This window comes from Geospiza fortis, unplaced genomic scaffold (genome assembly GCF_000277835.1).
Source record: "Geospiza fortis unplaced genomic scaffold, GeoFor_1.0 scaffold106, whole genome shotgun sequence".
NCBI lineage: Eukaryota > Metazoa > Chordata > Aves > Passeriformes > Thraupidae > Geospiza > Geospiza fortis.
Window position 1 is genome coordinate 2,315,602 of NW_005054377.1, and position 13,309 is coordinate 2,328,910.

Genomic DNA, 13,309 nt, shown 5'->3' on the forward strand with positions numbered 1-13,309 from the left:
GGTCTCACCATCCTCACAGGGAACAATTCCTTCCCAATATCCCACCCACCCCTGCCCTCTGGCTGTGGGAAGCCATTCCCTGTGTCCTGTCCCTCCATCCCTTGTCCCCAGTCCCTCTCCAGCTCTCCTGGAGCCCCTTTAGGCTCTGGAAGGGGCTCTGAGCTCTCCCTGGATCCTTCTCTTCTCCAGGGGAGCACCCCCTGCTCTCCCAGCCTGGCTCCAGAGCAGAGGGGCTCCAGCCCTTGGAGCATCTCTGTGGCCTCCTCTGGACTCTCTCCAGCAGCTCCACATCCTTCTGCTGTTGTCCCCAGGGCTGGGGCAGCTCTGCAGGTGGGGTCTCACCTGAGGGGGGCAGAATCCCCTCCCTTGTGCAGGTGTGGTCACTGCCAGCCCTGTCCTGTGGCCCTGCTGGTGACAGCCACCCTTGGGGTGGGGAAGCTGCTTCCACCCTGAGCAGAGAGCAGCCAGGAGCTGTCCCCAGCATCCCTGAGGATGCACAGGGCCCTGGAGCACGTCCCTGCAGCCCAGGGCTGTGCCACCACTCCCTTCAAGGTGAATTTATGGACCCTCAGCTGTGCCTCTGGTTAAAATTCTTCCCCCAGGTCTGGCACGCTGGGCTGTACTTTAATACCCACACTTGGCACCAAGGGACCACTGGAATTTTATGAGCTGAGGGCTTGTAACTTGTGGGCAAGTTACTGGTGTAAAAGAAATAAAAAAGAGGATCCAGCACTTTTTTTTGAGCTGGAGGGTTTGTAACTTGTGGGGAAATTACTGGTGTAAAAGAAATGACAGCTGAAAAAAAGAAAGGAAAAAGATGATCCAGCACTTTTTTTTTTTTCAAAGAAAACTTTTTATTTCAACAAGACTGGAAGCTGCACAAAGAGAGCTACCACGAGTTTCTTTAGAACAACAGCTTAAATCTACACCAGGAACTGTGGAGTAGGGGCTCTCCTTCTGAGTAACAGTCTGACCACAGGGGCTTGGCCTTGCAAAGGCCACCACCCTGCACCTGGCAGCTCTGTCCTAGACCAGGACATGGGCTCTCCTTCCCTTCAGGACAGCAAAGCAGCATTTGAAGGGGGTGGGTAGGGACCTTGCAAACTACAATCCACCCCAGGAGAACAGGACTTGCCTTCAGAGTGCTGTTTCCTCTTGTGAGGCCAGCCTGATGTGTTTGAACACAGCAGTGAGAGCCTCTTGCAGCTCACACACCAGTCTGACCCAAAGCCAGAGCCAAGTGGGTCAGGGAAACCTGCCCTGGTCATTCCCTTGGTGGCTCCAGCCTTCCCAGCTCCTGGCAGGGATCACTCCTCCCTTCCAGGGTGAGCAATGCCCCCCTAAAAAAGCATCCCATGAGGGACAGCAGGGTGCAAACCCTCACTCCCCTGCCTTGCTCTGCCACCCACGCCCTGGGGCTGGGTCAGTGCAGAGCCCAGAGCCTGCTGTGGGGTTAGGCCTGGGGTTATGAGCTCAGGGCTGTGCTGGCAGCTCCTTTCTCATTTTAACCACTCCCCCACTGCTGAAACAAGATCTGTGTCACTGCAGGGGCCATCTGTCCCAGGGCAGAGAGCTGCACAGCTGCCCTTCAGCTGGGGGCACATTCAGGTGGACAGGGTACCTCACCTCTCATATATTTAACATTAAAAGGGCTCATTTCAGCATCCTTCAGCACAACAGAAATGTGGCTACAATCCGCCTGCTTCCAGGCTGCAGGATGTCAATCACTGAGGGCCAGAAAGTGGCCAGAGCTTTTTCCTTGGATAAGGAAGCACATTCCTCTCCCAGCTGAAGCAGCATCTTTCCAGCATGGAGCAGGCACCAGAGGTGAGGGAGAAGAGGCTGCCTAAGAAAGGGAGGCAAAACCTTCAGGGTTTTGCTCAGCTCTGAGCTGGAAAGATGCCTCAAATCTCAAGGAAGAAAAAAAACAACTGGAGTTTCTATTTCAAACCATCCTAATGGAAAAAAAAAAGCAAAACAAAACAAACAAACAAAATCACCAAAAATATTCAGGTGAACAGGAAAGAAGGGGGAAAAAAACCACTCAACCCCAAACACTAAGACTCCAGTCAGCATTTGCAGACAGCAAGGGCAGTGAGGATGGAGTCCAGCAGTGCCACACTGTCACCCCAGGGGGCTGCAGCTCCCCAATGTCCCATCCTTGTCACCATCCCAGCGCTGGGCCACCCCTACAGCAGGGGACCCATCTGCCACCATCGTCCCCCCACCCAGCCAGTGCCCTTCAGTTGTCCCCGGCCTGCACGTACTCCTCGGTGGCCTTGGAGAGGGTGCTGAGGTACTGCCAGCTCAGGGCTGCCAGGAGCATGGCGCAGGACAGGTAGATGGGGGAGTAGTGGTGCCGGGAGGCCATGGGGCCGCCGGGCAGGCTGGCGGCGCGGATGGCGGCGATCGCCTGCTGCGTCTTGTGGCACGAGGGGTCCGTGCTCGGGATCTTCTCGTAGATCTGGAGGAGGAGGGAGGAGGAGTTAGGGCTCTGTCATGGTTTGAAGCTGGCGCAATGCCTGTGCCCCCATGAAAATACACTCTCCCTGGTGTCTGCTGTGAGATGTGACCAGGAATAGAGCAAAGCGGGCCCCCACTTGGAAATAAAGAAGGGAAAACTTTATTAACTAAACTACAACTATATGTAAAAAGAAACACACAGAAAAAATGAAAACCTTCCAAAAACATTTCCTCCTCCCCCCACCAAATTTCCAATACATCCATCCCTCAGATCACCAACTCTCAGTCCCTCACCACCCTTTAGATAATCAATTCATCAAGGAGTGAGGAGTCAGGAGTCCCTCTTGTGCTATAGGCTTCCTCTGGAAACACAGTTGGGACCTCTTGTGTTTCCTGTCACATGTGGCACCGCCCGGAGATCATTTGCCATCGTGACATCTTCCCTCCATGCCCAGGGCTCTCACCACTGTGCATGGACCAGAGCTGCTTCTAGGGTTTCCCTTTTTAAGGATGCTTTGCCCAGTTCCAAAAAGAGCACAGTCTCTTACTTTTGGGACACCTGTCCCCCCCAGATTTCACCCCCTGGGGCCAAGGGGTCTCAAGAACACAGATCTTTTCCTCCACTGAGGATCAAGGGCACCAACCACCACCCTGCTCCTCCGCTGTCTCTGTTCACGCACTCCCATAACATCCCTGCGCTCTCTCGGCTCCAAGCCATTGCCTCCCCCCTAGATGCAGTCTCTGTGTCACAGGAAACATGGTTCTGTCCATGGCTATACAAGAAAAGTCCAGCCAAAGGCCACTCCGTCACCTCCTCCCATGTAAGATTCTCCTCCACTCTTCTGACATCTTTCACCTGCACGAACTTTCATCACACTTGCCCATTTCCTCCTCCATTTCATCTCTATCTCTTCTCATCCAGATCCAGGAGGATCAGTATTTGTAAGGTTTCCATTATTCAAGAAAAGGGTTAAAATCTCAGGCTCTGCCTGCCCAGAACTCCCACAACTTCTCACCGTGCCCCTGCTGCACTCCCTCCTTCTCCTTCTTGGCCGGGCTGTGCTGCCAGCACATGATATCAAATTTCAAGGTGGCACAGGGAGTTTAAGGGAGGAAAATGGGAGGAGGTTGAAGTTTTGAGGGCCAAGAGTGATGTTGGTGGTGGAGTGACGTGAAGCAAGGGACAGCTGGATGGGGCCAGGGGCCTGTCACAGACATCTTTTATGAAAAATCCTTTCCTTAGGATTTTTCCTCCTGAGCAGCTGAGAGGCCTCAGGAACAAAATGTAAACAATGGTTATCTGCTGCTGTGGAATGCAACAGGTGCATCTGTGATTGGTTTGATGTGGTTGTTTCTAATTAATGGCCAATCACAGTGAGCTGGCTCGGACTCTCTGTCTGAGACAGAGCCTTTGTTATTCATTCCTTCTTTTTCTATTCTTAGCTAGCCTTCTGATGAAATCCTTTCTTCTATTCTTTTAGTATAGTTTTAATATAATATATATCATAAAATAATAAATCAAGCCTTCTGAAACATGGAGTCAGCTCCTTGTCTCTTCCCTCATCCTCGGATCCCTGTGAACACGGTCACAGAGGCCCATCCCTTTCCCACTTCCCTTGGGAACTGCACTAAGCCAAGCTGCCTCTTGAGGGCACCCCATGATGGGACATGGACCACATGGCTTGGGACATGATCCCTCAAGCCCCAGTGGTGTTGCTGGGACCAGTGGTGTTACTGGGATCAGGGGTTCTCACCCTGCAATCCTCACTCGCTGTATGGCCCACCTGACACCAGTGGGAACATTCCTGCCTGGAACAGCCTCATCATCACCTCATTCTGCAGCATTTGGGGTTTTCCTCTCATGGCTTTCTGAGATACTCCTCTGCAGGAATCTGAGCAAGGTGGGCTCAAGCAGAGACCCTCTCCTGGGTTAAAGCCCTGCAGTGTCACTGTCCCTTGCATTGGATCAGCCAGTACACAAGGGCAGCTCTAATAACCCATGGTTTAGGGTCTCCCTGCTGCAGAAGTGAAGTTTTTTTTTAATAGCCTTCACTGGAATTGGGTTTTGGGGAGGGGAGGTGTTTTTTTCCCACAAAAACCCCCCACCAGTTGACTTTCCATGTGAACTTTTAATCTCCGCAGGACCCTGAAGTCAGGAGGAAGTCAGGTGCCCCCTGAGACTCCTTTTCTCCAGGCTGAGCCCCTCCCCAGCTCCGTCAGCCCCTCCTGGTGCTCCAGCCCCTTCCCTAGCTCCATTCCCTTCTCTGGACACGCTCCAGCCCCCCAATGTCCTTGTGTTGTGAGTGGCCCAGAACTGACCCCAGAACTGGCTCAAGGGGATGGGCACTGCTCTGGTCACACTATTGCTGGTCCAGGCCAGGATGCCCCTGGCCCCAGTCCCTACTTCCCAACACACACCCGGAGCCAGGGAACATTCAAGGGAACACATCAAGCACAGTTTGGTCCAGGCCCAAACCACATCAGGGTCACCACTCCCCACCACCACTGCACCAAGGATAAAATCAACAGATCCCCATGAACTCCCAACTCCACCCCAAAAACAGGGACAGGAACAGCCAGAAAAGACCCAAAACAAACTGCTGAGCCTACCTCTTCCACATACTGGTACATGATGGCTTTGACAGCTTGGATGTTGGTGGCATCCATCATGAGGGTGACGGCCTGGCCCTTGCGGATCTTCACCACCCCCCTGAACACCTGCTGGTTGTTGTAGCAGGCAGACAGCGTGGCAATGGCCATCACCTGAGGAGAGACAGCAACTTGCACTGCAAGGAACTTGCCAAAGAGTCACCCTGTCCACAGTGACATCCATGGAGTGGAGCCACAACCTCAACAACAGCAGAAACGGCAGGAGCCAAGAAATAAGCAAAAAAACCAACAACACGGAACCTCCTCCACCTCCAGCTCCTCACCAGCTGGGCTGCAGAGGGTGAGGAACCACTTAGAAGCTCAGCTCACCTGGGGGATAGCACAGAAGTTGAAGACACTTTGGTTTTTGAGGCGGGACAGGTAGGTGAGGACGTCGGGGACGTGGTGGAGGGCGTTGGTGATGAGCTCATTGAGGCACTGCACAGCCATGTCAATGTTCTCTGGCTTAGCAAGGTCTGAGAGCTTCTTGGCATATCTGCTCCAAACCTAAACACCAAGATAAGTGTTCCTGAGCTGGAGGTTCATTGATGTCATCAGAGAGACAGCAGGTCTGGGAGAGCAACAAGAAGCATCAAAAACCCCCACGCAACAGCCTTGGAGCATTGCTGGGGTAAAGAAAAGCAGGAAGGGCAGGCTGTGGGGACGTGACAGTGGCCTTGGTGCACACAAAGAGATGGTAAAGGAGGAGGGTGCAACTCATCTCCACATCTTTCCTACAGAGGCCAAGGAAAAGGTGAGTCACACATCAAGAAACGCTCTGTGAGACAGCTGAGCCACATGGAAAAGGGGGAGAAAAATTTTTGGATGTCATGTCAGGCACAGGCAAAGCTGACCCTCCTTTTTGGGAGAATTTGGGTACCCTCCTGGGATCTCAACCAGTCTCATCCTCCCTCATTTCTAGAGAAAGCCTAGCAGAGAGGAGAAAGAGCTGCCTAAGTAGCTCTTGGCAGTGGGTGGTGACATCACCTTGTGCCCACATCTGTACCCAGAGAGCTGCAGACAGATGTCAGCCAGAACTGTCATTACCAAGAAGATGTACAGCCAACAGCAGCAATTTTATGAGTTTTTTCCTCACCTCTCTGGGCCAGAACTCCCTTCCCTCCATCTGGTCCTCCAGGTAGTCACGGATGATGTTGGTTTTCTGCAGGAAGAGGCCCATGGAGTTTGCCAGGTCTGTGTCCTGCCCCACGATGGAATCTTCCAGCTCTGATGCAGAGAAGAGACGGGAGAGGCCAATCCCCACCAGCCCAGCAACGTAGTGACAATACTGCCAAGGAGGTGCAAGTTGGGAAAGGGGAAAAAAAAAAAACCAAGATAAAAGGAGCAGTTACAAAGAGCTGCCTGTTTGCCACAGTGAGTTTCACAAAAAGCAATTGAGAGTTCATTTGATGCAAGGTCTCCCTGGGATGTCTCAGCTTTCCCATGAAAACACTTTTTCCCAAGAGGGATGGTCTGTCTACTCCTTCCATAGAGACAAGGCGGGCTCTACCTGGAAATGTTCAAAAAAATCTGTGGATGTAGCACTTGGGGACATGGTTCTGTGGTGGCCTTGGCACTGCTGGTGGAATGGTTGGGCTTGATGATCTCAGAGGGCTTTTCCAAACCTTAACTCCATGACCCTCCTCATGCTCAGTCCATTCCTCTGTCTGGGCTGACTCACCTTGTCCCACTCATGCTGAGAATCCACTTTTTTCTCCAAGAACTCTGCCATCCCAACACCCATCTTGTGACAAATATCCGAAATCACATCCTGGTAGACCTTGGACAGTTTTCTGAACTCCATGGAGATCTGTAGTGTGGTAAAAACAGAGAGAGAGTGTTCAGGAAGAAAAAAAAGACAGCACAACTCAACATTTATTAACAAATCAGAAAAATACTGTTTACCAGGCTCTAATCCTGCCCTGGCTGGAGATCTGGGACAACTCCCTCAACCTGAGCTGTTTCAAGGTCCTTGGAGCTCAGGCTTAGCCTGTTCCCAGTCTAAACAGGATGGTCTCTGGCAGGAGATCAGACACAGCAGAATCTTTGGGAAGGCTCTGTGGCCTTGGACTGGTATCATCTGGGAGCTGCAGGACAAAACTGACGGCACTTGGTACACAGAGCTGTTTTCCTCTGTAATTTGAGAGCATTCCATCACACCAGCCACGGGAAAAGACCCGTGGGAGGTTTCTGGTGCTCTGCTCTCCCCAGCCCCTCTCCAGCTCTAGCTTCACACATTTAGCACAACTGGAAAGGGATCAAGCAGTGAGGGAAGTGTGAAATCTTTCTACTGCATGTCCAGTAATGTGATCATGGAATCACAGAGTGGGTTGGAAATGACCTTGAAGATCTTCTAGTTCCAAACCCCCTGCTATGGGCAGGGACACCTGCACTGTCTCCATCACTCTCACACTGAAAAAAAATATTAAAAAGTGCATCCTCCTTTTCCCAAAACTGTGGAGCATCATGTTTTACTGTGCTAAGCTTTATTCTCCATCAGTGAGGGACTGCAGCCAGCCCAGGGGTTGTGTACAACAAGGGTTTGTCTGTAAAATAAATGTATCCACACTGCTTCTGCCTCTGTCCCCTATACAGAGCAGCACAGCCTGCAAATGCACCTCTAGGAAATATTATTAGAAGTTTATCACTATAAGGGTGGTGAGCATGCCCAGAGAAGCTGTGAATGCCCCCCAAAAAATTCAGGGTAAGGTTAGACAGGGCTTGGATCAACCTGGTCTCGTGGAAGGCGTCCCTGCCATGGCAGGGGATGGAATGGGATGAGCTTTATGGTCCCACCCAACCCAATAATTCCATGGTTCTACAATTTTATGATTACTAAAATTATTAAAATAATACCTGAGCATGGATTTATTTAAAATATTAAAGAATGTATTTAAAATATTAAAAGAATATTTATCAAAATATTAAGTAAAATCATATTTATTAGAATATTTATTAAAATATTCGTTTAAAATATTAAAAATTATTAAAATCATACTTGAGCATGGATTGCCTCAAATAAATAACATACACACCAAGAGAGAACAGCAAAATGCCATAAACACCTTCTCAAAAGCTCCTCTAAAGCCAAGCCACTGACTTACCTACTGTATCCCTACCCACATTCTTGTTGCCAAGAATCCCAACAGAGACATCCCCTACAGCACTCCACACTCCAAACCTGAGCATCAAAACTCCCAACACACCTCAGTTCCCCAAATAATTACCCCCTTCCCACTGCTAGGGAAAGCCTGAAAAGGGCAGAATAAATTAAAAATGGTAAAAACTTGAACAAAACAGAATGTCCTCTGAAAATGAGAGGCTCCTCACCAGAACTATTACATTTTTTTCTTAAACAGAGTGAAAAAAAAAACACTAAAATCACCTCAATAATAAAAAAATCAATGCAATATTGTTACTAATAACAGTGAGGATGGTTTTTGTCTTATATCACAGAGTTATGGAATGGTTTGGGTAGGAAGGGACCTTACAGCTCATCTCATTCCACCCTCTGCCATGGGCAGGGACACCTCCCATTGTGCACACAGGTGTCACATTTACATTTTTTGAAAAATCTCTTTGTCCAAGATTTTTCTCTTGAGAAGCTGAGAAACCTCAGATAAAAAAAAAAACAATAACCATCTTATTAACTTTTCTTTTGTTTTGCTTATATGAGATGTGTTCAAAGATTGTTTATTGTTTTATTGGTTTCTGGTGTGAGTGGTTTTAGGTCAACAGCCAATCAGTGCTAAGTTGTGTCGAGAGTCTGAAAAGTGTCACAAGTTTTCATTATTATCTTTTTTGCATTCTATAAATATCCTTTTTGTATTCTTTAGTATAGTTTAGTATAATAATATAATATAATATAGTATCATATCATATCATATCATACTAAATTAACCTTCTGAAAACATAGAGTCAAATTCATCATTCCTTCCTTCACCACAGCACCCCACAAACACAATACACGGGCAATTCACTGTGCTGTGTAACAACCCCAAATCTCTCTCCACAAGTCAATGGTCAACTGCTCTTCCAGCAGAGGAGGCAAAAAGCCACTTTCCAATGGCTGGAACTTTTCCACAGCCAGATCCCCTCTGCCCCACAGCATTGCACAATGTTTGAATTTCTCACCCCAGCTTGGCACCCAGCCCCACAGGCAGGTGATGGAGCCCTTGGGAAGATCTGTGGCACTGAACAAGCTCTGCAGGCACCCCATGGAGACAACCATGCACCCAGAGATGCCACCAAGAGCAAGGAGGAGGCTGCCTTACCGTTGGGAAGTCTTCCAGCACCTGCCTGTCCTTCTCCTTGCTCTCTGTGTACTTCCAGTCTGGCTGGTAGAGATGGGAGTGGAACTCGTGCAGCATCGGGACCTTGACATCCAAGGGGATGCTCATGTCATCCTCTACAGTGTCCAGGGCACGGAGAACCAGGTAGAATATACACACTGCATGGCTGGAAAGGGAGAAAAAACAGTAAACTTTTACTTGGGAGTGCCTAGGAGGCAGGACAAGCAGCTGGGATTAACCACAGAGCCTTCAGCAGAGGCACTTTGAGCTCAGTGTGTCACACACTGGCACTGCCAGGTGCCTTTGGAAGATAGCAGCCAGGTCAGGAAATCCAGGATTTTTCCCTCATGAGGAGACTACAGCATGATTTTAGTGTTTCTAAGATGTGTATCAGGGAAGGGTCAGGCCTGTGAGCTCCCTGAGCAGGGAAGATCCAACCCTGCAAGCAAGGCCAGCGCTCACCTGGACCCAGAGGACAGAGCCCAAGGTCAGTTTATTTGGAAAAGTAAATGTCAAATAGGGAAGGGGGGGGGAGGGGGGGGGGAACAGGTGTGTTTTCCCCATCATTCCCTCTTCTCTACACATTTTTTACACTGTTGGGGTAAAATATTCCTGTCCTCTGTTGGGGGGGAATAAAGGGGTCGCACTGTGCAACAGGAACATTGGGACTGGCAGAAAGAGCCAAAATCACCCCGTATTTTATATCTCCAGGAGTAAGACACTGGAGGCAGTCTATTTGATCCAATATCCAGCAGGAAGCTGCTGGACAGCCACCTCCCCTCCTGCTCCCAACATCCCTACCTTCCCTATCCCTGCTTCTTTCCCCATCCCTGCTTCCGCATTTCTCCAGCTGAAGAAGAAAAAAAAAAAAAAAAAACAAAAAAACACCAAAAAAACAAGTTCTGATGGCAAGAAATGCTATTTGCAACTCCAGGATTTATATAAAATAATCCCCAGATCTCCATGAGCACAGGGATATATGGCAAGGAGAGGAGGCATTTATTAATTGCTTAACAAATGGAAAGTAGCTTGGTCTGCTTAAATGCTAATTACCACGTGACAGTGCTGTACTCCTGGAATGACAATGTGCAAGCAGTGATTAATCACCCAGGGAAAACTGACTTCCTCTTAGAGCCAATACTGTTAAATTTGGCTTTTTTTCCTTGATTAGAAGGGTATTTAACACTTCTGCCACACCACATGAGCAGCTCTTGTGCTCCTGTTCCTCTGCATGACGGAGTTTTTCCATTCCGACCAGGCTGTAAATGTTCATCCCACAGGATGCAAGTGCCCAAGGCTCCAACCCACTTCCAGGAGCCACCAAGAAAGGCAGAGCAGAACCTGGAAATGCCATCCCAGAGGCACCTCTCACATGGGCATCATGCCCAGGGAAGAGCCAGCAGTAATTCCAGAACCCAGCACAGTTAAAACACTTATTTAACCTCAATTCTGCATCCAGACCTTACCTGCCTCCCTAACTTCCATCACACACTGAATTTAGACCCGTGGCACAAATGGAAGCAGACACCTGCAAAGAACAAGTCTGGATCTTCCAGAGCTCAAGCTCCAGCCCTGTCAGCTGCAGCTCTATCCTGCCCAGGTGAGGAGGTCTCCTTTCTCCTTGCCAGGACATACAGCCTGTGCTGGACCCTCAGGAATAGATCCTGAAGAGTTCCAGAGACAGGCAAGGACCATGGAACTGGCAGCAGAGAGGCAGGGGCATCCCTCCTCTACTCTCCATCACCAGGAGAGGAGCTATGAGCTTGGATCAGAACTCCTTCCCACCACCAGCAGTTATGATGCTGTTGGCTCAGCCATGGATGAAACTGCAGTTTTGAGCCTCCCACCTTCCCAGAAAATGCCCTAACCATGGAGCAACGAGCTGGACAGGGCTCTGGCCAGCAAAACAGGTGGTTTATGGGGCCAAAAAAAGCCAGAAAGGAGGAACCAGACATTTCAGCTCAGCTACCAACTTCCCTGTCTGGCCAGGGAAGCACTGCCCCAAGCACTCCTCCAAAAATTCCCATTTTCCAGCAGCCCTTCTGGGATGCCTGTCCGTAACCACAGGGGCTCAACTGAACTCCCTGAAGGGGTCAACATCAATTCAAGCACTTTTCTGATCCAGCAAAATTAATTCCTTCTGTAAGGTTGTGGCTCTACCTATTTCTCTACCCTCCCAATTTTGTATTTCCCTTGTTTGTCCCTAAATCCTCTGGTGGAAATCCTTTGAAAATGAGTCTCTCCTGACCCATTACTGAGCCAGCTGTAATCCAACCACCATCCCTGCCCAAGCTGGGTTGCAAAGATCAGGCAAGAGCATTTTTAGGATGCCAGGCAGAAATTCTGTGCCCTGAAGGGTGATCCTGCAGGGCTGCAGGGCAAGAATTAAATTACAAAAAACACAAAGAAAACTGCAGGAAGTTTGAGGCAAGCACAGGGCAGACATATTGCTAACAGGTTTCATAGTGTTTTCTTAATTTTTTTTTCTTAATTCCTGCACAGAAAAAGCATGGAAAATAAAAAGCTTAATTCTTGGCCCTACTTGTACTTTTCCATGCAATTTCAGCCAAACCACCGAACTTCTCTGCCTTTCCTGTCAACCAGGCTGCAAACACCATTTTATAAACACTGGACACAGCTATGGGGCACCATCCAAAATGCGAAACCAGAGCTCAGAAACCCCACAGACCACCCAGTGTTCAGGGTGGTGCCTGCAACTGCACAGATCAGAGCCATCAGATGTGTCTGGAACAACTCCCAGAACCCCTAAATTTGATCATCTTGGAATTAACTGGGGATTTAAAAACTGAAATCAGTAATTGTCAAATGAATATAGGGAATTATATGGAGAATAATTACATGGCATGAGGCCCCCTGGCCAGCTGAGCTTTATTTACATCCTCTGTTACTATTCCTGTCTGAAGCTTTTCTGCACAGGGCAGCAAAATCCACACAGCAAAAAATGGGTGTGCAACAAACCCCCTGTGACAACTGCACAGTTTGGTTCCAAAAGCACCTCCCAGGCAAGACCCAGACCCTTGGTCAGCCCCAGGTTTTTCCTCACCTCCTCCCTGCAGCCTTTGTCCAGCGCCAGCCTCGGCAGTGCCAGGACACATTCCCAGGGTGTCACACAGGGCACAGTGCCAGGCCCTGTGTTTAACAGCCTGCTGGCCAGCAGGCTCAGCCCAGACACCCAGTCTGGGGAGGGATGTGATGCAGAGGGGGGATGTGGTACAGCCAGCTGGGACGTGAAAAGCCCCACGTCCTGCTGCATGGGGTGGGGCTGAGCTGAGCGAGTCCAGTCAGCTCCTGATGGGAGAGGGAGCGTGTCCCAGCAGCTCCACTAGAGAAAAATGGAGTTTGGGGGTAGGTACTGCATGGGCCCAGCTCTGCTATTGGAGGGGGGCATCACACCCACCAGCTCCTGGGGAGACCTGAAACTGGCGGGCCACTAAGTTCCCTGGGATGCCCAGCGCTGGGGTGGCATTGTACCACCCAGAGAGGAGATTTACCCCCACCATCACCACCTCCATCACCACCACCCAGGGAGGATATTTACCCCCACCATCACCACCTCCATCACCACCACCCAGGGAGGAAATTTACCCCCACTATCACCACCTCCCTCACCTCCATCACCACCTCCCAGGGAGGAGACTTACCCCCATCATCACCAGGGGGTTCCCGGTGTCAGGGAATGAGCTGCACCCACTCCCTCCCGAGGATCCCCAGCGTTGGGGTGTCACCCCACCCACCACCCCCCAAAAACCCGCACTGCCGGGGGTCACCACACCCCTCTCCAGTGTCCCCCACTCACCGCAGCTCTCCATCCAGAGCCTGGATGACGGCGGCGAAGCTGCGGCTGGTCTGGTTGAGGTATCGGTAGCAGGTGCGGAGGCCACATC

General features: G+C 50.1%; 1 protein-coding gene across 1 annotated transcript; it reads right to left on the minus strand.

Moving 5' to 3' along the window:
- Positions 1-829: 829 nt before the first annotated feature.
- Positions 830-13,309, minus strand: FDFT1 (farnesyl-diphosphate farnesyltransferase 1). Its single transcript, XM_014308626.2, has 7 exons — positions 13,222-13,309; positions 9,387-9,570; positions 6,794-6,922; positions 6,209-6,400; positions 5,443-5,619; positions 5,074-5,226; positions 830-2,464 (listed from the first exon to the last, which is right to left on the minus strand). Exons 2-7 carry the CDS (start codon positions 9,510-9,512, stop codon positions 2,243-2,245), a joined length of 999 nt encoding a protein of 332 aa, XP_014164101.1. The 5' UTR covers positions 9,513-9,570; positions 13,222-13,309; the 3' UTR covers positions 830-2,242.